Source organism: Dioscorea cayenensis, chromosome 18, assembly GCF_009730915.1.
Source record: "Dioscorea cayenensis subsp. rotundata cultivar TDr96_F1 chromosome 18, TDr96_F1_v2_PseudoChromosome.rev07_lg8_w22 25.fasta, whole genome shotgun sequence".
Taxonomy (NCBI): Eukaryota; Viridiplantae; Streptophyta; class Magnoliopsida; order Dioscoreales; family Dioscoreaceae; genus Dioscorea; species Dioscorea cayenensis.
In genome coordinates, this window is record NC_052488.1 from 600,490 (window position 1) to 620,767 (window position 20,278).

The following is a 20,278-nucleotide window of genomic DNA, read 5'->3' on the forward strand; positions in this document are numbered from 1 at the left end:
TGAAATGATGTCTATTTCAATCTCAGCAATTTTTTGTACTCCTTTTTGTCTAATTTGGATGTGTATTAGCACACATTGATGAACAAATTATGTTATAAATACATTGAATTTTTCAGGAATAAAATCACACAAATGAAATCGGAAATTTATGCACATTCTCATTTATTTGTATCATTCTGAGAATTCCAGCACTAGTGCCACATTATTCTGGAAGAAAAAAAAACATGCATATATATCATCAGTGAATAAAACATTGCATATTACTAACAGTGAGAAGTTTCTGTACAATTTCATATGATATACAGAGATATGTACAATGAATCAATGGATTAGCAAACATGTTTGACATTCAAGGTCCGGACACTTACATTTGGGTCAGCTCTTCCACCCTCCCTCGATCGGCACAGCCAGACCTCGGTTGTACATGCGCTTGATCTCTTCCCTATACTGTGTTAGAGATTTATCAGGTATTGCCGGAGTCAGCTCCACGACATCCCCCATCCTCAGCTTCATCTTCGGGTCACTGACCATTTTGTGGTTCAGCCTCGGCCTCAACTCCTCCTTCACAGGGAAACTGTTTGGTCCCAATCTCGGGCTTCCTCGTCCCGCCTTCTCCAATAAATCCATTACTGTTGAATCTGCAGGAAACTCCTGCACCGACATCTGAAAAATCCACACACCGACTACTTAGTCCCGGATGGATAGATCTTCTTAAAGATGTTATTGTTTGTGCTTGTTTACCTTGTCATTTTCCAGCATAATGATGAAGACGGGACCATCATGATTGCATTGCCGTGTGTAAGAATAAGGGCAGTCTTCCGCATGAGAAGGGAACGGGCACGGTGGCCTAATTCGATCGGTGTTCATTGCCTCACATTGCCAAGTCAAGACCCATCTGGCCCATTCTACCATTTGAGGCACGAAAGATGAGTGCTTGTGTTCGCCTTCCTTGTATCTCCAATGCGCAGCAAATCCAAACTCCGCTTGAAGATGCATCTCTTCGGTTCGTATTTGTACCTCCAGAGGGAGCATGTCTTCGCTAAGAACAACCGTATGCAATGATTGATACCTACAAGTGAAGCAAATCATTATCGATATTGTTTAAATAATAAGAGAAAGTTCATAGATGCCATACCCGTTGAACTTGGGATGGACAATGTAATCTTTAAGCCTTCCGAGAGCTTCAGGCCATAATCTATGAACAATGTTCAGTGCTTTATAACAATCTTCTTTGCTTTCAACTATCAATCTCAACCCATGAATGTCATGTATTTCGTCCATGGTTAGTCGCTTCCTGAAAATAACCGATCAAAGCATTCTAATCATTATTGCATTTACACATTAACTATTATAAACGCGGAGAATAATGTTTGCCATACCTGAGCATCTTCGAGTAAATGCTGTACAAGCTCTTGTGTCGTCCCGAAACATGGTATGACACGCTTTCATCCTTGAGAGCCCTTTCAAGTTTCTCTGTAGCCAAGGCAATCAAGGCTTCATTGAATGACTTAACAAGTTTGGATGATAACTCCTTGTGCTGCTCCGGATAGAGATACTTGAAACACAAATTTTCTAGTTGCTCCTTCCAAGTTGAAACACCTAACCTATTCGCCAACGGCGCAAAGATTTCAAGAGTTTCTTTTGCAAACCTCTGTTGCTTGACCATAGGCAGCGCATCCAAAGTCATCATGTTATGCAACCTGTCCGCCAACTTAATAAGAACTGCCCTTGCATCTTCCATTGCGAGATACATTGTGTGTAATCGATCCGCTTCAACAGTCTTACAAGCAGTATTATTTTCCCGAGCAAGCTTACTCAACTGACTAAGCTTCGACACCTAAATAAAACACAAAATGCATTAAGAATCACTCTCTCAAACTGCATACACTCAAAGGAAAGACCCAGAGAAAGGATTATACCCCTTCAACAAGACCAGCAACTTCAGCACCAAAAACCCGGAGAATATAATCATAATCAATAAAAGAATCATCAATTGTATCATGTAAAAGCCCGGCAGAAACAACGGTGGCATTAGCACCAATTTTCGCCAACAACACCGCCGTTTCAACACAATGCTGCAAGTATGGATCACCACTCGCCCTCATCTAATCAAATAAATACCGAATCAGATTCATCTCAATCCACAAAACACATTGCAATTCACAAAGCTTCAAAGTTTCTAGGTTCATCTAATCAAACAAAAACCAAATCAAATTCGTCACAATTCACAAAGCACATTGCTAAGTTCATCTAGTCGAACAAAAAACAAATCAGATTCATCTCGATCAACAAAACACATTGCAAGTCACAAAGCTGCAATCTTGCTAAGTTTATCTAATCAAACAACAACAAAAATCAAATTAATCTCGATCCACAAAGAAACACTTGCTAAGTTTATCCAATCAAAACTCATTTCAGTTCGCGAAGCCACGATCTTGCAAAGGTCATCTAATCAAAGCACATAGCATCAAACACATTGCAATTCATAGAAAGCTGCAATCTTGCTAAGTTTTTTTTTTCACCTGCCCTCGATGAGCTTTTTCGGCTTCATAGAATGCCTTAATAACCAATTCATCAAAGAAAATCTTATGCCTTTCTTGAGCTCTGGCGAGCAAATTCATCGGTGTGGCGACATCTAAACCATCTTCCAAATTGAAAGCCAACTCCTCCTCCTCCTTCTCCTCATCAAGATCACTGCCTCCGGGCATCGGAAAGCTTGGAGAATCATAATCCAAGCAAGAACCCAAAGCATTTGTCACAAAGCCATTGATGAGTCGCTCCCTTCCACTTCTCAGATCACACCCAATCCAATCCCGGGAAATCCAAAGGGACGGAGGGCTACGACTGGAGGGGCCGTGGAGAACGGAGACAGGGCTGGGGTCGCGGGACTTGAAAGAGAAGGAGCTGGCGAGGTCGTCAGGCCGGTCATGCCAAAGAGAGCCGATCTCATCAACGGCGCCGGAAAAATGGCGAGCCGAGGGGGAAGGGGATGAGGAGGAGAAAAGGCATGAGAGGCCGCCGGTAGCGACCGGCTTCGAGCATGAGGACGGCGGCGGAGGGCGGGGGTTGAAGTCGTTGTCCGGTGAACCATGAGACGCGGCCGCCGACGCGAGCTGGCAAGGGTGGTGACTCGGCGGTCCCGCGTAAAGCGCGATCGCCGGCACCGACATCACCGGAACCAAAGGCGCAATTTTTATGGCTTAAATTTGCAATTCCGAACCCCCCAAACGAAGAGATCTACCAAAAATCGAGATGAAAAATAAGAAATTCAAGGGAAAAGGGATTGGAAACCCTAAATTATATAGAGAATGGCGTGAAGAACACCGAAATTCGAATTGGCGGGTAGTGAAACCGTGAAATTGGAAGCCCTAGAAGCTGGAAGAGAAGGAGAAGGAGAAGAGCATGGCTTTGGGTTGAAAATTTGGGAATGTTGATGGAGATCGAAGCCCTAATTTTGGAGAGAATTGCGTGGAAGGAACCCTAATTTTGTGGAAATTTGGGAGTTTTGAGAGAAGAGTCAAAGATGAAGGCTTTCTGGTTCTCTCTCTCTCTCTCTCTTTTCTCAGTCTGTGGGAGAAGAATCCGGATGATGGCTGTCATTTGCTTCTATGTATGGAAATCAAAAATCTGAAATTACTAAATTACCCTTCTAGGTTTATTGATTTATTTTTATTATTTTTTATTTATTTAATTTTTAATAAAAATATTTAAATTAGTACTTATGAATTATGAGTGCACCAACCGTCACTGTGGAAAGATATGTGAGCTTAAGGACGTTGAAGGTTGAATCTGTCAATCGATAATCTGTACATATTATTAAAATAGGTATATAATCTACTTTGAAAGTGTTTCAAGAAATAATTTTAATTTTTTTTTATAATATTTAATTTTTTATTTATATTATTTATAATATTAATAATTTAAAAACATTAATTACACCTTATTATTTATGTAATAAATTTTTATGAGACTTTTAAAATAATAATAGGAGTTGTTTAATTATATTATTTTATATATAATATTGATTTAAAACTTTTTATAAAATTTTAAAAACTTTAATGTGAAACCGGAAAGAATGTCTAGTATTATATAAACATTGTATAATATGATAGAATACTGTTTATTTATTATATATTTTAAAAATATATAATTTTTTTATAAAACGGTACTTGTCTACTTTGTCAAAAAAAAATTCTTATAATTTAAAAAGATGAAATAAAAAAGAAACAAAGATATTGACAAAATTTTAATATTTATATTTGTATTATTTGTCTGAAAACAAAGGGAATTATCAAAACAATGCTTTATCTTATCTATTTAGACCAAAATTTAATTATTATTTTAATAAAAAATTCCAAAAATAATGATTACATTAATTAAACTAAATTATCTTACTCCTTATCTACAATGCTTATCCAAATGGATGGCTTCAAGAGTTACATATATATATATATATAATAAATATATATATATATATACACTTGATATGCTAATCTTCTGACTAAGATAATATAATTAACTTATCATGAACACGAATCTCAAAGTGAAGAAAGGGTAGTTATGTCTTTTCGGTAGTACTAGTAGTAACTATCAAAGATCCACCGTCCATTCTCTAGAAGAGTGCGAGATCGTAGAGTCCAAAAGCACGTGTCCAAAGGACAAGGGGCTTGTTAGTAGTTGACAAGCGTGAAGTTGAAGCTTCTACAGTTGCGTACGTAGTTGCATGCGTCCACGGCTGTATGACCAACACGTGTACCATGCGCAATTACACACTGCCACGTAGACTTAGTTTGTCGTATTCACTCCTCGTGCTTGTCACGTGTTTCGGTTCGGCTCGGTCGGCGTAATGAATCTTTATGTGGGTCCCACCCACATCTTCAAACGCTAGAAAAATTAAGGAAATTTCTTTTCTTTTTTATTTTAAAAATTATTATTATATCTACTTGGGAGAAATATTTTAGAATTAATAAAAAAAAAAAAAGAGTTTTCAACCACTACTAAGTTCTTGAGTTTCATGTTTGACATTTCTAGTAAATAAAAAGTTTAAAAATTATAATAAAAACATATAAAGTTCTGTGAAATTTTGCCTACATACACTCACTAAACATCAATATTTGCACTTAATTCTTTTAATCAAAATTTAAAATAAAATATCAAAAAAAATTAAATCATTCAATTGATTCTTAATCACAAAATATATATGTGTGTGTATATATATTGTGATGTTATTCACACATGAATGCTTTTTAAAAAGGGTGTATATATATATATATATACATATATACAAACTTCTCAAAAAATAAAATAACATGAAACCAAAGCCAAAAACACTAAAAATATAAAATTAAAAAATTAAAGAAAATCCTACCGTAATTTTGTAATGCAAGTCACAAATATAGACATGAAGGGTAAAAAAGTCTTTTCATTTGGGATCTAGATATTTTATATGATAAAACTTTATAAGATAATAATGATTAAGTTGATAATGCATGCTTTTCCATTGCCACACTCCACATTCATGCATTACCAAAAAGAGTAATCTTTTTTTTCTTTTTTAAAGTTATACATTTTAATAATAAAAAGTTTACAAGGGATAAGTATGAGCCTTGCTTCTCCTGTTCAATTTGGATTGCATGAAAGCAACCACTTTGATTAATGTTATATACTTCATCTATAAACTTCTTAAGTCCAACATATTTGAATAAATCAATTTAACAACCAACCAAACTACACCAAACACTTATATATATATAGAAAAGAGTTTATGTGTAGATGTCCGCAGTTAGTAACAGTTAGTAACAACTTAACATAAATAAAAAAGAGTTTTTATATAAACATTTCTAATTAACAATAGTATGACATAAGTGTATTTGTTTAGTTACTGTACAGAAAATGATTGAACAGTTTTATATATATATATCTTATTTTTTACTGTACATTATTTATAAACACAGTAATCATTTTTCATTCAAAATAATCACTTTTCACTCATGATTGAAATCCAACAGTCCACATCTCCGGTGAATCCACATACATTCTCAGAGTACTCAACCTCATATATAGCTTCTAAGTTGTAAATATTGGATAACTCTTTACAGTCTGTTTTTATTTCTAATAAACCTCTCAATTTTATTTATTTATTTATTTATTTTAACAAGTAACCAAAAATATTGGTCAATTTCACAATATAAACCACAGGTAAGAAATGTTGATTTATGCTTATAACATTTTAAAAATAACCAAAAAAAACACTTATTATTAAAAATAACAATTGTGTGTATAAACATTTTGAAGATTTTAAAAAAAAATATTTATTAGTCCTTGTAACTTTTCAAATTTCTACTGCAATTTTTCTACTACAATTTTTCTGACATTTCAACTTTTTCTACGGTCCCTTTTTTTTTTAATTTCATTATTTCTCAATCCTCACATCAATTTATTTTATTTAAAAATCAAATTTTACCCAACTTAAAAAATATACTTCCCATTTATTAAGTATATTTTTTATTTAATATTAAATATTTATGTGGTAACTACATAAATTTTTATTTAATATGTAACATTTCTGTTTAATACTTATTTTTAATATTTAATATCATAGTTTGTTGTTTAGTATTTTGTATTTCCGTTTAAAATCGATGAAATGCATTTTTGACAAAAATACTAAAAAATAAATTGTTAGAGGATGTCAGAAAAAGAGTTTTTTGATAATACGAAATAATGCACAAATTTTTTGATCAAGTAAAAAAATTAGAGGGATGATATAAACAATTTTCTCTTTAAAAAATTGATATAAAAAGCTTTAAATCCTTTACATATATATATATATATATATTCTAAAGAAAAAAGTGAACCAAATATGAAGGGTAAAAATGACATTTGTGATCATTTATATAAAATCCTAATGTTAAGTGCAAAAAGTTATTGATTCGGTGACAAACAAAGAATGGAAAAAGTTGAATGAACAATACTTCCACTCAAAACAGACATTTTGATTGCAAGCTCACATGCTTTCAATCTAGAAATAGTAAAGAAGAAATAAAATATAAATAATCAATCAATTGGTTTCAAATAAGTAAATAACTCACTCATATTTAAAAAAAAAATTCTGAAAAACAAATAAGGCAAGATACTTCAAAGCTGCAGAAAAAAACAACACTATATATAATCCATCAATCCAAAGAACAAAAACAATGACAAAGAAAAAGGTTCCAAATCACTTACAAAACTAAATAGATTCTTTGCTTTTAGTTTGCAGATATTCCAAGCACAAGGATTCTCCTTTGTCAATAGCTCGATTATGCTTTACCGAACTCGAAAGTTTATCGAAGGCATAAGCTCAATCCAATATCTGTAAAGAAAAAGTGTAATTGTCACATTATTGTTTTTTAAAGGAAAGCTTGATGAAGAATACTGCATCTGATACTGTAACATCAATTTCATCGTTTATCTGAGTATTTTCCCAAAATACTTCAATGAAACTGACATGGCTAGCTTGCGATCATATTGTCGGAATTTTAAGAATAATAAATTGGGAATTTGCAAATACTAAGTGTAACCTCAACGATAAATTATGCTAGAGCAATTAAAAGGTTTTCAGTGTGAGACATGTAAAGTGGAAATGCTATGTCTAACTGCAAGATAACTGAGTCAGTATTATTCCAACAAAACAAAAAGACCACCCAGATGATAAGATCAATATATAATTTGTTCACATAAGCTGAAAAAACTTATGCATTTGATTGAGTTCTTGCTTTATCTCTCTGACCTAAGACAGCAATGATGCAGGATTATCATCCATTTCAACATAACAATTCAAGACAAAGAAATCAGGACATTTGCTTTACAAGGATAAATTGAGAACAGTACGCTGATATGAATAACAAAAGCATGTATGAATATTATTAACACAAGAAACCCTTACCTCCAATCTTCTAGTTGTCTCATCCACCAGTTGTCCACATGCAGGTATTTCTTCGATCTCTATGCCCTAGATAGTGAACAAAATGATAAGTGCAGCAAGCTTTCATAATTAAGCACTTAGCACTTTGCGTAACAAACAAATAGTATTCCTCAGCTTTCATAACTAATGAATATTGTTGGGTAACAGTGATACCATGAAGAACAATATTGTTTCAAACTTTCAATCACTGGGACCATTTGATAATGGAAAATCAATGAGGCGCACCTTAGACAGATGGTAAAAGCTTTAGCAAAATATTCGTCCTAGCTGATCTGAATTAAATGCCTGGAGTCAAAACTTGTCATGAAATATTTAAAAGGATTGTTCTCAAACAAATGCTATCGAACAAAGCCTGTGAAAGCAAATATGAAGCATGTCAGACAAAAAAACTTATATGCACCTACACAAACACATACTGCCAAAGGATAATACCAAGTTTCTTCTAAGGCCGTTCTAGCATTGATTCTGTCCAATGACACAGTCAAAGACTAAAAATGCTCTTCCAGGAGGGTGTAAAATGAGGGTTAAATCCATAACAAAAGCTAGAAACACTTTTTGTAACAGATGGGTCCTTTGGAAATTCTTAAACTCTAAGCCTACTGGCAACCTTCCATTTCATGGGTTGCCTCCAATTTTTGGAAGAAGCTAAACAGAGTAATAATGATGATGTCTATGACCGAATCTTTTGCCATGTGCTTCCAAATATTGTTGTACATGAAAAAAAAAAAAGAACATCATGGAAATGTTGACAATTCATGATAGCCTTGAAAAGAAAAAGCACATAAAATGTAAGATGAAATGCACAATGGGGCAAGATCAAACACAAAAAAAGGCATGATGAAATCCCAAAGAACAAGCTATGGTAATTATAGATTCAAAACGATGCTTCAATACTATTACAAGAAATGAGAAAGTAACACGATACACATGAATGAAGGAGGAACCCGGTAAACCAGCAAGCAAAGGAGACCGCTCAGCAATGCAACATCAGACATGCAAGTATCTCAAAATCAATAGGGCGGTTGGGGGTGGTAGTACATTGGTGGCATTCCATATGGCATTGGTTGATTGGGGTACATGTAGTTATTTTGGAGCTTGGCCAAGTAACCTTGGCCCTGCATCCCATCCCTTGCATAAGCTTGCCACATCTGTTGTTCCTGCGTCAGCAACTGCTGCTTCTTCTCCATGTCGGCCATCTGCACGTATGATGGAGGAGCAAAGGACAGGGAAGCCGCAAATGGGTCCTGTCCGACACTTTGATAGGTTCCATCAGGAGCAGGCAATGCCAGAACAGGGGTGGTGGTCTTTCCAGGCCCTGGCAAAGCCACACTACTGGCACTTCCTCCATTCACCTGAGAGTTGACATGCTGCTTCACAATCCCCTGATCATACATTCCATTCAGGAGGAGCGGATCAAATCCCCCTGCTAGTGCTGCCTTTTGCTTTGAGAGATTACTAGCTGACTCCACAAGAGCCAGCTCCCAATCTGCTTTCCCGCTCTCTGCCGCAGGTGTCTGCCATGCAGAAGTTACTTCATTATCCTGAGAAGCTGAACCATTGGCAGTGGCTGTGGGAGCCGAAAAAAGAGCCAGAGCAAGCCTATTTTCCTGGTCTTGCACTGAAACATCATTATCCCTAAGGTTCACGAGGTCAGCCTCTTGCTGTTGTGGCAGTTTTTCAGGCTCTACCTTCTCAATCACTTGAGGCTGAGGCTGAACCTCCTCATGCACTGGAGGGGCCGGCAATGCTTTAATGCTATTCATATCCTCTACTGGTTCCTCCTCAACAGCAACTCTTTCTTCAGGCAATCTCTCTGGGCTCTTAGGCCGCCGAGCCCTGTCTCTCATGAACTCCTCTAATGTCTCCAACAGTTTATCAGTAATCCTCTGCACCTCCGGGTACTCGGATGATCTCGCAACCCCCGTATCCTTACACCACCCATAGAACGCAGCCAACTCATCGATCTGCTTAGCTGCACTCGCATAAGCCTCAAAAGACTTGACACAATCAGGATAATCCATATCAAAGAACCTATCTAACAACACAGCAAGTATCTCACATATATCAGCATAAAGCTGAAAGCTTTCTCTAACAAGAGGATAAAGCGCAATGAGAACCATCCTACAATTCTTAGCACTGCCCGTAGGACGGCAAGCCAAGAACCGATCAAGCAACTGCTGCAACTGATGCATCCTGCCCAACACCTTCTCCGGCTTCATATCCCTCAATGGCGTCATTGGCTTCTTCTCCTCCTCCCGCCGGCGCCGCTCCCGACCTTCATAATACTCAAACTCATACTCATCCCGATTTCTAGGGGACTGCTTCCGCTCATAGACCATGCCCTCAAGACGCTGATCGAGAAAAAAAGCAAAAGTGCGAACAAACGCAGACTGATCCCAAGAATTGGAATGCGCTTCATCACGGAAATCCGACAAATTGAGCAAGCGCGTACCTTTGCGAGTGGCATAGAGAATCTCATGCTGGAAACCAGGGTCCCCTTCAGCCAAGAGCTTGTGAATGAGCATCAAGGTCTTGAGAGCAACGATCCAATCACGGGTCTTGCTAAGCCGCTTGGAAACAGCAGCCACACAAGCAGCAACATATCCACGCGAATAGGAAGTGAGATTCAAGATCTCTCTGATATGCTTCTCGCTCGCCGGCTCATCCTCGTGGCTAGTAGCCTTCACGATCGCAACATCAAGGTCCGGCGCCATGTTGCTCGACACCTTGGCCAGCCCAATGCTTGTCTGATCCTTCACCGCCCCCAAAGCCTTCCTGATCGTGCTCGGCGCCATGGCTGATGCTTCTCCGCTGAATCTACACCAAAATCACAGATCCAAAAGGGAAAAATCAACCAAATTGAGATCTGTCACCGCACAGCGAGAGATCTGAGATGATGTGTGAGATCTGGGAATGAGAATCAGGATTCCGAGATGGAGAAGGGATCGAAGAGATGGGATCGGAGTCACCAGCGAGCTGAGGACTCGAAGGTCGGAGAAGGTCTTGCTTTGCTTTTGTTTTCTTTTTCTCTCTTTTTATTTATTAATGCGCGTCTCGGAACCAAAAGGGTTTATAAAACCCTATTTAAACCATTAACTATAAATCCGTAGATGTTTTCAGAGTTTAATATCCACCGTTGGTTTTATTATGGTGATGATCACGAGGTTGGTAACAACCACTTCTTTATCGGCATCATCACTTTCCTCCACCGATAGTAGTTAGGTATTTTTTTATCATTTTTCTCCTTTTTTTTATTTAGTTTTTTTGGGTATAATTAAGTGTTTTACATTAGTGAACTAATGGTGTTGTTTTAGGATATTATATCATATTAAATTGTTAATTAAATAAATAAGGGATAAAAAAAGTACAACAGTGCATCAGTTTCGATGATTTAATAACCCTTTAGAGATTTATTAACTCGATCAGACGCCACAAAAAATGATTAAAATCCTACAATAGACACAATCAAAAGATATTTGAAGAATCAAACCAAGTTAATAAATCCTCTCTTACAAACTAGAGGGGAGAGAACCCGTGAACAATTAATGAACGATATTACCGACCCAGAAATTAAACCCTAGGTTTTTTTATTTTATTTTTCTACCTATAAGCTCTTATCCTATGTTTTTATTGTAATTTAAATAAAATATCATACATTATTCACTTTTGTTACAACCCTTACCAAAATTACTTCAAAATACATCATGTAATTACTACAATGTGAATTACACAGTTTGGCAATTACATAATTCCTTACTAACACAATATATAAATCATAGTAATGCAAATATAATAAATACATGACTTATTGGTGGGTCTAAAGTGCATAATTACATTCTCAAGATGCGAGAGAGGAGTTTTACAGATAAACTAGAGACAGCTTGAAAACAACACACAATAAGTGATCATGATAGTAAGACCCTGGAAGTTCATCCTACAAAAGCATGCAACACCTCCACCTATGCAGCAACAATAGGGTAGGAAGCACAAGTAGCAACCCCTGCATTCAGATCAACCGCATTTTAATAATGTCCGTGTCGTCTAAATTAAATAAATATCGGTTTGAATAGATATGCATGATCGAAACCGTATTTTTAGGTTTAAAATCATTGTTCAAACATGACACAGTTGCAGGAGTTTATGTTGGACCGAGAGAAGAAGAGTACGAAGAAATTCATCAAGTTTAGAGTTTAAAATCAAGATATGATGGAAATGAACAATGGGATGTTTTCAGGAAAGAATGGGTTGGAATTAATTGATACTCACCACACATGTTCTTGCCCAACTCCATCTTGAAGTAGCCATTGTCACCCCAATCACTTCCCCAGGAGTTCTTAATGAGCCAGTATGGGATGCCATTCTCAACACCATAACCAACAGCAAGAACAGCATGGTTTACATCCTATGAGGAAGGAATAACAGTTAGGGAGCTGCCATTTACCTCAAATTTAAAATTAATGTTTGGGTGTGTGATGCTTAAATTCACTTTGATCACAACTTCATCAAGAGATGTGGTTGTATAATGTAAGGTATGTACTGTTAGGTTGCATCTTCAAAGAAGAACAATGGCATAACTAACCATGGGGGTGCTGCCACAGGTGTCACTGGTAAAAACACCACTCTTATAGAGTCTGAAAGGAGATACCACTTCAAATGCAACACTGACCGGGCGAACAACACCAACAGCGACCTTCAGCTCATCCTCAGCACCCTGTTACCAATGACAAACAATTTAAATTTGATACTAAAATCAGACATATGTACAACATAATGTTAATTGTTAAGTCTTGAGCAATTTTTTTTTCTATACAAATGTCATGATGTATAAGCTAGGATAAAGTTGCACAAAGTTGACCCTTTTTAATATCTCAAAACTTGAGGTTGTTATTGGATAGAGACAAAATAAAAGAACCAAAGAAATTTCTGTGATCCATTTTGCTTCATTTGCCGTTCTGTCCTATTTTTCTCATCCAACAAGATAGAAGAATTGCTTTTATTTTCTGTTCTATTTCTTACAAAATCCACGTTCTCTCAATTCAAGGGCTCTCAAATAATAATTATGCTTTGAAGGAAATATCATTTCCATCCATTTTATTTGTCATTGTAAACTACTTCAATCACCAAACAGATGAAAGGATGTCAATAAAACTTGCATAAAGATGAAGATGAAAAAGGATCTAGGCCACTCACCAGGGTAATGTTGATTGAATTATGAACCTTGACACCTACATTCTCTGGCTTGTAGTTGCAGACGCCATTGACTCCAGCATAAGGATATGATTCCTCAGTGTCAAGACCACCATTATACTTAATGTACTCAAAAGCTTGGGAAGGCAATCCACCATTGCACCCAAAATTGTTAAAAGCAGAAGCACAATCCACTAGCTGTTGTTCTGACAGAGAAATGCTCTTTCCTGTTGCCTGTGTGTATGCTGCCTCAAGCGCCCCTGTTGTGCTGCCAGGATAAATATTTGATATGTTAGCCACTCCAGATGTAAAGAGAAGTGCATTTGTTTATCTTACAGAAAGCTGGAGATACTTAACTCATCCAACTATATTGCGAAATGGATTTCAGTTTATGCTAGGATATCTAATCATAAAACTTGGATGAAACCGCTAGACAATACAAAGAACTAGGTTAGAGACTATAAATAAATCTTCTAGAGCTCTCACTAGAAGAGAAGACATTGACAACAGGTCCTCTCTGCATAAAAGATGACTTCATCATGTAATTATCAGGTACTCATAAGCAAAATTGAAATATACATGTGTATATGCCATTGACTTATTGATTTACCAAATTTTATTATATTATTCTCAAAGAACAAAATATATAAAATAAGTGTACTTGATTGCAGATAAGAATATAAAATCTAATTTATTTGGAGCAAGACAATCTCACATCAGTTTGTTTCTTTGATAAACTGAGCCAGCTTCACACATCAATGTTTCAATTAAATATGTATATATATATAGCATCTTAATAATCAGGCAATATATAAATTAGATTTTATATTCTTATCTTGATTAATAGCTTAATCAGAAATAAGATAGATTAGGAGGCGCAATTAATCAAAATAACTATTATCTATTAAATGCGCCCATTGAAAATCTTGAACAGTAGCATAGCAACAGGGTTATAAATGAGAGCTACCTTATTTAATTCCTCAAGTAAATATATAACACAAAACAGAATCTTAAAAGAAAATCTAATGCACTAATTAAAAGTCTAAATGAATGAGCAACAACATGCAAGAGCTGATATTATAATCATCCAGCAAAGAATATAACAAAATAATAATAATAATAATAATAATATGCATAAAATTTTGTGAAAAATCAAATAATTCATCATATTACAAGTGATAACATAGTACAATGTTTAGTGTTATTTTGGCCATTTAGCGCTAGATAAACAAAGTCATAATCACATCTCACCTGAAGGTCCAGCAGGATCCACAATGACCCTGATTCTTCACAGGGCTGACTATTCCATCCTCCCTCCAATCTTTCTGAAGGCCCAAAACAGCCATTTCAGAATCCAAAAAAATGGAAACCAAAATACAAGACGATTAAAATCAAATCCAGAAAACAAAATCATGCATCTCTCATAAATCTACACCATTTATAAATACCTTTTAGAGTTCACAATTGCAAAAATGCCTTTTTGAAACCAATAATAATTGCAATTTTGCAAGAAAAATTCTAGTTCCAAAATCTGCATTAGAAACACATAACCTTCGAAATAATTTTTGCACCAATAATTCATCAAATTCTACTATTTCCACAATAAAACAGACCAGACAAAAATAGTGATTATTTGATGGAAAAATTAATAAATCAAATAATGAGATGAGTGAAATCCACCAAAAAAAAAGTTACAAAACCATGTGATTTTTCTTGCAAATATTTTAATTACATGTACAACCTTGTAAAACCAATATTATTTCCAATTTCACATGAATAATTTATCAAATTCCAAATTTTGTACCAGAAACACATGTCCTACCAAACTGTCTTTAAAAATCACAAGAAAATGACAAAACACACTATCAGATCAGATGACTAAAATTACAGCAAATAACGAAAAAGCACCGACCTTTTTGCCCAAAAAAATACCTTAATTGCGTATATAAAGTTTGTAATTGCATACGTACGATACTAGAACCCACAATTTTTGCTATTTCGCACCAATAATCCATGAAATTTGAAATTATATATAATTAGAAAAACCCTAAAATCATACCGTCTCCGGAAGCACAGCATCAGTGACCAAATGGTTCACTCCGGACGTTGCCGAGCAGTTCTGGGCAGCGCCGAGGCGGGTGGCGCGGAACTCCTCCCAGCTCATGTCCGCAAACCCTACACCCACAAAACAAACGGCCCAGATCAAATCAAGCACCAAATCAATGGCCAAAAACACTCAACAGCAAGAGGATGAAGCTCACGATTGATCCCAAGTTTGTAGGACAATCCCTTCCTATTCGTCGATCGGATCAACTCCAAGCTCTCCACAAACATCCCAAACCGCCGGCGGAGCTCCGCCACGGACTCGTAGCTCTTCCCATACCTAAAACAAGAGATCAAGGAACCATTAGATCAGCGAAAGAGATGCTACCCAGCCTCCGATCGGTGGTACCTTGCGGCAAAGCGAGCAAAGCGGAGAGCGTCCCGAGTGCTGCCCAAGACGGCCTCGATGGAGTTGACCCGATCGGTGACGGAACGGATCGGGTTGGAGAAGTCGAAGGAGCTCTCTCCTGCTCCAGCGCCGGCGGCGGCGAGTGCGGCGGCGACGAGGGAGAGAAGGAGGAGCCGCAGCGCCATTGGATCGGGATCAAAGAGCTTCAGAGATGGAGCAAACGATAGCATTGACGAAGATGATGAGGTCTTTTATAGGAACAGAGTGTATAATATATGTATCAATATACGTATTCAAATACGGTGCTGACGTAATTGCTGACGTGTGAAACCTTTAGTCCTTTCACCTCTTAAATGACTAAAATACCCTTTTTAATATCTTTCTGCCTTATATAGTAAAATCAAGATATTAATGTGGGTATTTTTTTTGGTATATTCTTGTGACAATTTTGAATTTATTTTTGGGAAAAAAAAATTATACAGTTATGTAACGCAGGAAAAAAGTTAATAATTTTTTGAAATAGAAATAATTAAGTTAGTTTAAAATCTATTAAAAATTATCAGCGGAAAATTTAAAAAAAATTCACGAATTTGTGAAATAAGAAAAGAGTTATTTTTTAATTATGGTTTCTTCAGTGAAAAAAGTCGTGGTGTCATGAGTTGTTTTTTAGTTATAATTTTCCAAATAAAAAAAAAATCAATATTACCACTTTTTTTACAAGCCAAAATTATTAATTCATTTAAAAATCCATAGCAAAAAAACATCATTTCGAATTCATTTGGTTTTTTTAATTTAAGTTTTTTAAATAAAATTTGAGAAGAAATTAAAAAATTTATATATTTTAAGATATGGATCAGATTTTAAAATAAATTGATGATTTCATCCTAAAAATAACTATTTTTCTTTTTTTACTGTAGAAATAAAACAACGCATCCTCGAATCAAAAAATAAACTACCAATTTTTAGCAAATCTGTGAAATCACAAGAATTTTTTCAATTGTTCCGAATTTTGTATGGTCTCCAACATTATAAGAAAAACTTTTCCCAAAAAATTTTAAAAAATTCTAGGGATTTATCTAAATTAAAGAAAAAGAGCAAAAGATAAAAAAAAATGGTTTTGGGCTATTTGGTAATTTCACAACAGAACCCGTCAGAATCTCATAACGCTACACGCCATAACTTGAAATTAATTTTCATCTACCCTAAAGAGGCTAAGATTTGCAATTAACTACATAAATACCACTAATAGTACAATAGTAAAACATTTCAACGAAGAAGGGTAATTATGGTAATTCAGGTTTAATGATTCTACGAACGTGAGAAGAATATACACGCAAAGAGAATCTCACTTGAAGGCTACTTGAAAATATCTTCAAATTGGGTGTATATTGTTTGTATTGGGCCCACTTAAGTCCATTAAAATTATGCCACGTGGAAATAGCGATAGGAACTAGGGCCCACCTTGTCAGGTCGCTGTCTTCAGGAATTTGCAAAATTAACAAATAATAATAATAATAATTTATTAAATTATTATTAATAAAAAATAAAAAATAAAAACGAACCAAATAATTAGTCAATGGCGCTTCGGTCAATTGGCATCGGGTACCTTACGCAGGGCTTTCGTCTTGGGTAGAGTATGGTTCCCCGAGTTCAATCCTTGTCCAACTTAAAGTGAGAGCATTGTGGCGTAGAGTGTAGCTCCCCAACGTGTTCACCCCTTGATTAGGAGCTTGTTGCCCTTTTCAAAAAAATAAATAAATAAATAAACAATTAGAAATTTTTAAATATATTTTTCCATGTTATAAGATATTATTCTATTCCAGGTTTTTAACCAAAATTACTCATATCCAAACAGTATAGACCATTATGAAAAATAAGTGAAAGACATTTAAAAAAACTCAAGTTAAAATCTTGTTAAACTCAGTTGGTAATAACTGATAACAGATTTCTAGTTAAGGGTGCGGGTTTGATGCCCAAAACCTGTGTCACTGAGTAAGAATGCACGGGTTAGATAATCAATTTCCGGCCCATGTGTAAGCTTTTGTATATAAGGCTTGTTACTTCGGTTAAAAAAAATAATAAACAACAATAACACTAAAAATGTTAGCACCTACATCTCTCTAGACTATTGACCAATGGATTAAAACATTTATTTAATTAAAAAAAAAACCGACACTAAGATGCGTGAGTCTTGAGATTGTCAATATTTTAATAAGCAAGGCAGATTATCTAAGAATATTGATAGATAATTTATCTACGAATATTCTCTCATAAATTATAATAGTTGGATTTCAATCTAACGGTTATTTTCCATGAATATTAAAAACAATATGATGCACAATAAATTTTATAAATAATATTATATAGTAAAAAATTGAAAAGCACAATTTTTCAATTAGAATAGTTCATTGTAACCTAAAAAAATAATTTCTAACAACCAACCAGCCACCGGATACAACTAAAGATAATTGTATATAATACTGCTCATCTTCATTTCTCTTCCTTTCTCATTCTAACACTTTAGTCTCTCTACATTATAGGCTATTAATAATATAATTTTATAAATACATAGAGGGGAATGAGCATTTGAAGATTTTATTTCTATTTAATAAAATAATTAATATTTGTTAAATATTAATAATAAATAAGATTGCCGGAAGTTCTAATAAATAATGACAAAGTTAAGATCAATTATTATAAATTTAAAAAGTGGACGTCCCCCAAATTAGGTGGCTTTCTTTTTCAACCATAATTATAAGATTAAATATTAAGGATTTTAGAAGGTACTATCAAGAGTTTATTGTATTGTATCTTTAAGCATAAAATATTTGTAATCATATATTAAAATGTCTTTGTTTATGATGATGTACCAAAAGCACCACCTTTTTTTATTGCATGCCTCGGCATAACCGTTTCAAAATAATTAATAACTTTTCAAAAAAAAATTAAATAATAATAATAATAATAATACAACAAATTAGAGATTGCAACAATTCATACTCAAACTCTTGTTTGAATATATAATTTTTTTTTTCTTTTTATGTAAAGATAAAATGTTTTTTTTAATCCATCAAATAAAATGTTCATCCAGCAAATCTTTATCTCATTTTTTTTATTTTTTTATTTAGATAAAGTGATGAGAGATTTAACTAGTGCTTCTCCTCAATTAAATAAAATAGGTGTCAATTTTAAAAACTTAAAGGATTTTAAAAATTATTTTTAAAAATGAATTGATAGCAAAATCCTAAAAAGCAAAGTAGAAAATAATGGAAATAATTTATTAATTATTTTAATGACCATTTGATTACATATACTACAAACCAATTTTTTTTTATTAATTAGTTATTACAATGATAATTTTCTTATCACTAGCTTAAACCATGTAATTAATACAAGAAATAAACCATATTTGCTTTTTTTTCTTACATTTTTACATCACTCTAATAGAATTTTCCACACCTAAAAACATGGACTTTAGAATTTTCAAATCAATATCCTTTTCAACATAAAAACAAATTTGGAGTCTAGAATATAAAATACATCACTGTTGACAAATGACAATAACATTTGGATGTCTTAATCAATTGCATCAATAATTTGGAACAATGTTAATTAATCAGGCCAAAAAATCAAAACCAAGAAATTTGATTGAAGTGAAACATATTTCAAAGTGAATGGTGACTTTTTTTGGCTAATTCAATCAAAATAATTCACCATATTACGTGTATCAAACCAGTCCATGTAGAAGAAGGGTTTCCTTTTCAAGAATTAAGACTTTTGAAAAGGATATAAGCTGGGACTTGTATAAACACTCATTCAATGATATATATCTATTTATACATGACAAACAGAGATGCAATTTTCAATGAGGATGTTTAGTGACAACCATTAAATCATCATCCAACAACGTACATAAATGGATCGTAGCTGGTGAATACAAATCCATCAATTAATGTGGATTCCCCTAGATGATGGGTTATATATATATATAAATAAATACATACATACATGCATATACACACACATTGACAACCAAATGGTTCGCTACTTCATATCATCAAAAATACTACAAAAGATTAAGAAATACAAGATGTATTCTCCATTGAATAAAAGTAATTGATAAAAGGCCATATCAAAAATTTTTGAAGTACAAAGACGAATAATACATTTAATTACTTTTATATATATATATAGATCATTTAACTGAAATTTCAATAGTAAAAGGTTCTTTAATAACACCATTAACCATAACACAAGTTCTACATGTCTACATAAAATTCTAGAGTCAAAGGCAATGCCTCAACAAATCTGTCTTTAAAATATCTTTTGTATCCCTCACATAGAAACACAAATTTTAAAAAAAAAAACCTAATTTGCATTTCAACCACCTATATATATATGATAAATCTATAATTTTCGGTTTTTATAGAGGTAATACATATATATATATATACACACACGTGTATGTGTACGGGTGTGGGTGTGGGTGTGTGTAAAATAACCAATGCAACAAAAGGACTTTCTAGTAAGAATTCTGAAATTCAATCTTTAAAGAAAATGCCCAGATAAACATGCTACTCAAAACTTTTTCCCACACTCACAATTTACATCTGTCATAATCATAAATTTAACAAAATGCTACTCCTGTGGAAAGCCTTGGGAATATATCTACCCAC

At 34.3% G+C, this 20,278-nt stretch overlaps 3 protein-coding genes across 3 annotated transcripts; all 3 read right to left on the minus strand.

Annotated features, from left to right (window-relative positions):
* Nucleotides 1-235: 235 nt before the first annotated feature.
* LOC120281961 (probable GTP diphosphokinase RSH2, chloroplastic) lies at nt 236-3,567 on the minus strand. The gene is made up of 6 exons (XM_039288656.1): nt 2,523-3,567; nt 1,920-2,105; nt 1,380-1,837; nt 1,136-1,294; nt 742-1,069; nt 236-663 (listed from the first exon to the last, which is right to left on the minus strand). Exons 1-6 carry the CDS (start codon nt 3,168-3,170, stop codon nt 376-378), a joined length of 2,067 nt encoding a protein of 688 aa, XP_039144590.1. The 5' UTR covers nt 3,171-3,567; the 3' UTR covers nt 236-375.
* Nucleotides 3,568-8,798: 5,231 nt separating this feature from the next.
* On the minus strand, nt 8,799-11,014 carry LOC120282222 (putative clathrin assembly protein At2g25430). The gene has a single exon (XM_039288985.1). The coding sequence runs from the start codon at nt 10,756-10,758 to the stop codon at nt 8,974-8,976; it is 1,785 nt and encodes a 594-aa protein (XP_039144919.1). The 5' UTR covers nt 10,759-11,014; the 3' UTR covers nt 8,799-8,973.
* A 636-nt stretch (nt 11,015-11,650) lies between these two features.
* On the minus strand, nt 11,651-15,851 carry LOC120282223 (oryzain gamma chain-like). The gene is made up of 8 exons (XM_039288986.1): nt 15,603-15,851; nt 15,412-15,533; nt 15,210-15,325; nt 14,402-14,475; nt 13,154-13,418; nt 12,543-12,674; nt 12,230-12,365; nt 11,651-11,963 (listed from the first exon to the last, which is right to left on the minus strand). The coding sequence occupies exons 1-8, from the start codon at nt 15,830-15,832 to the stop codon at nt 11,923-11,925; spliced, it is 1,116 nt and encodes a 371-aa protein (XP_039144920.1). The 5' UTR covers nt 15,833-15,851; the 3' UTR covers nt 11,651-11,922.
* Between the last annotated feature and the right edge of the window lie 4,427 nt (nt 15,852-20,278).

Coding starts and splice junctions, on each gene's coding strand:
- LOC120281961 (XM_039288656.1), bottom strand. CDS start 3,170: ATGTCGGTGCCGGCGATCGCGCTTTACGCGGGACCGCCGAGTCACCAC. Junction 1,838..1,919: donor TTGCTGGTCTTGTTGAAGGG/GTATAATCCTTT, acceptor TGTTTTATTTAG/GTGTCGAAGCTTAGTCAGTT. Junction 664..741: donor TTATGCTGGAAAATGACAAG/GTAAACAAGCAC, acceptor TGGATTTTTCAG/ATGTCGGTGCAGGAGTTTCC.
- LOC120282222 (XM_039288985.1), bottom strand. CDS start 10,758: ATGGCGCCGAGCACGATCAGGAAGGCTTTGGGGGCGGTGAAGGATCAG.
- LOC120282223 (XM_039288986.1), bottom strand. CDS start 15,832: ATGCTATCGTTTGCTCCATCTCTGAAGCTCTTTGATCCCGATCCAATG. Junction 14,476..15,209: donor ATGCTGTGCTTCCGGAGACG/GTATGATTTTAG, acceptor TTGGGCCTTCAG/AAAGATTGGAGGGAGGATGG. Junction 11,964..12,229: donor GTTGGGCAAGAACATGTGTG/GTGAGTATCAAT, acceptor ATCTGAATGCAG/GGGTTGCTACTTGTGCTTCC.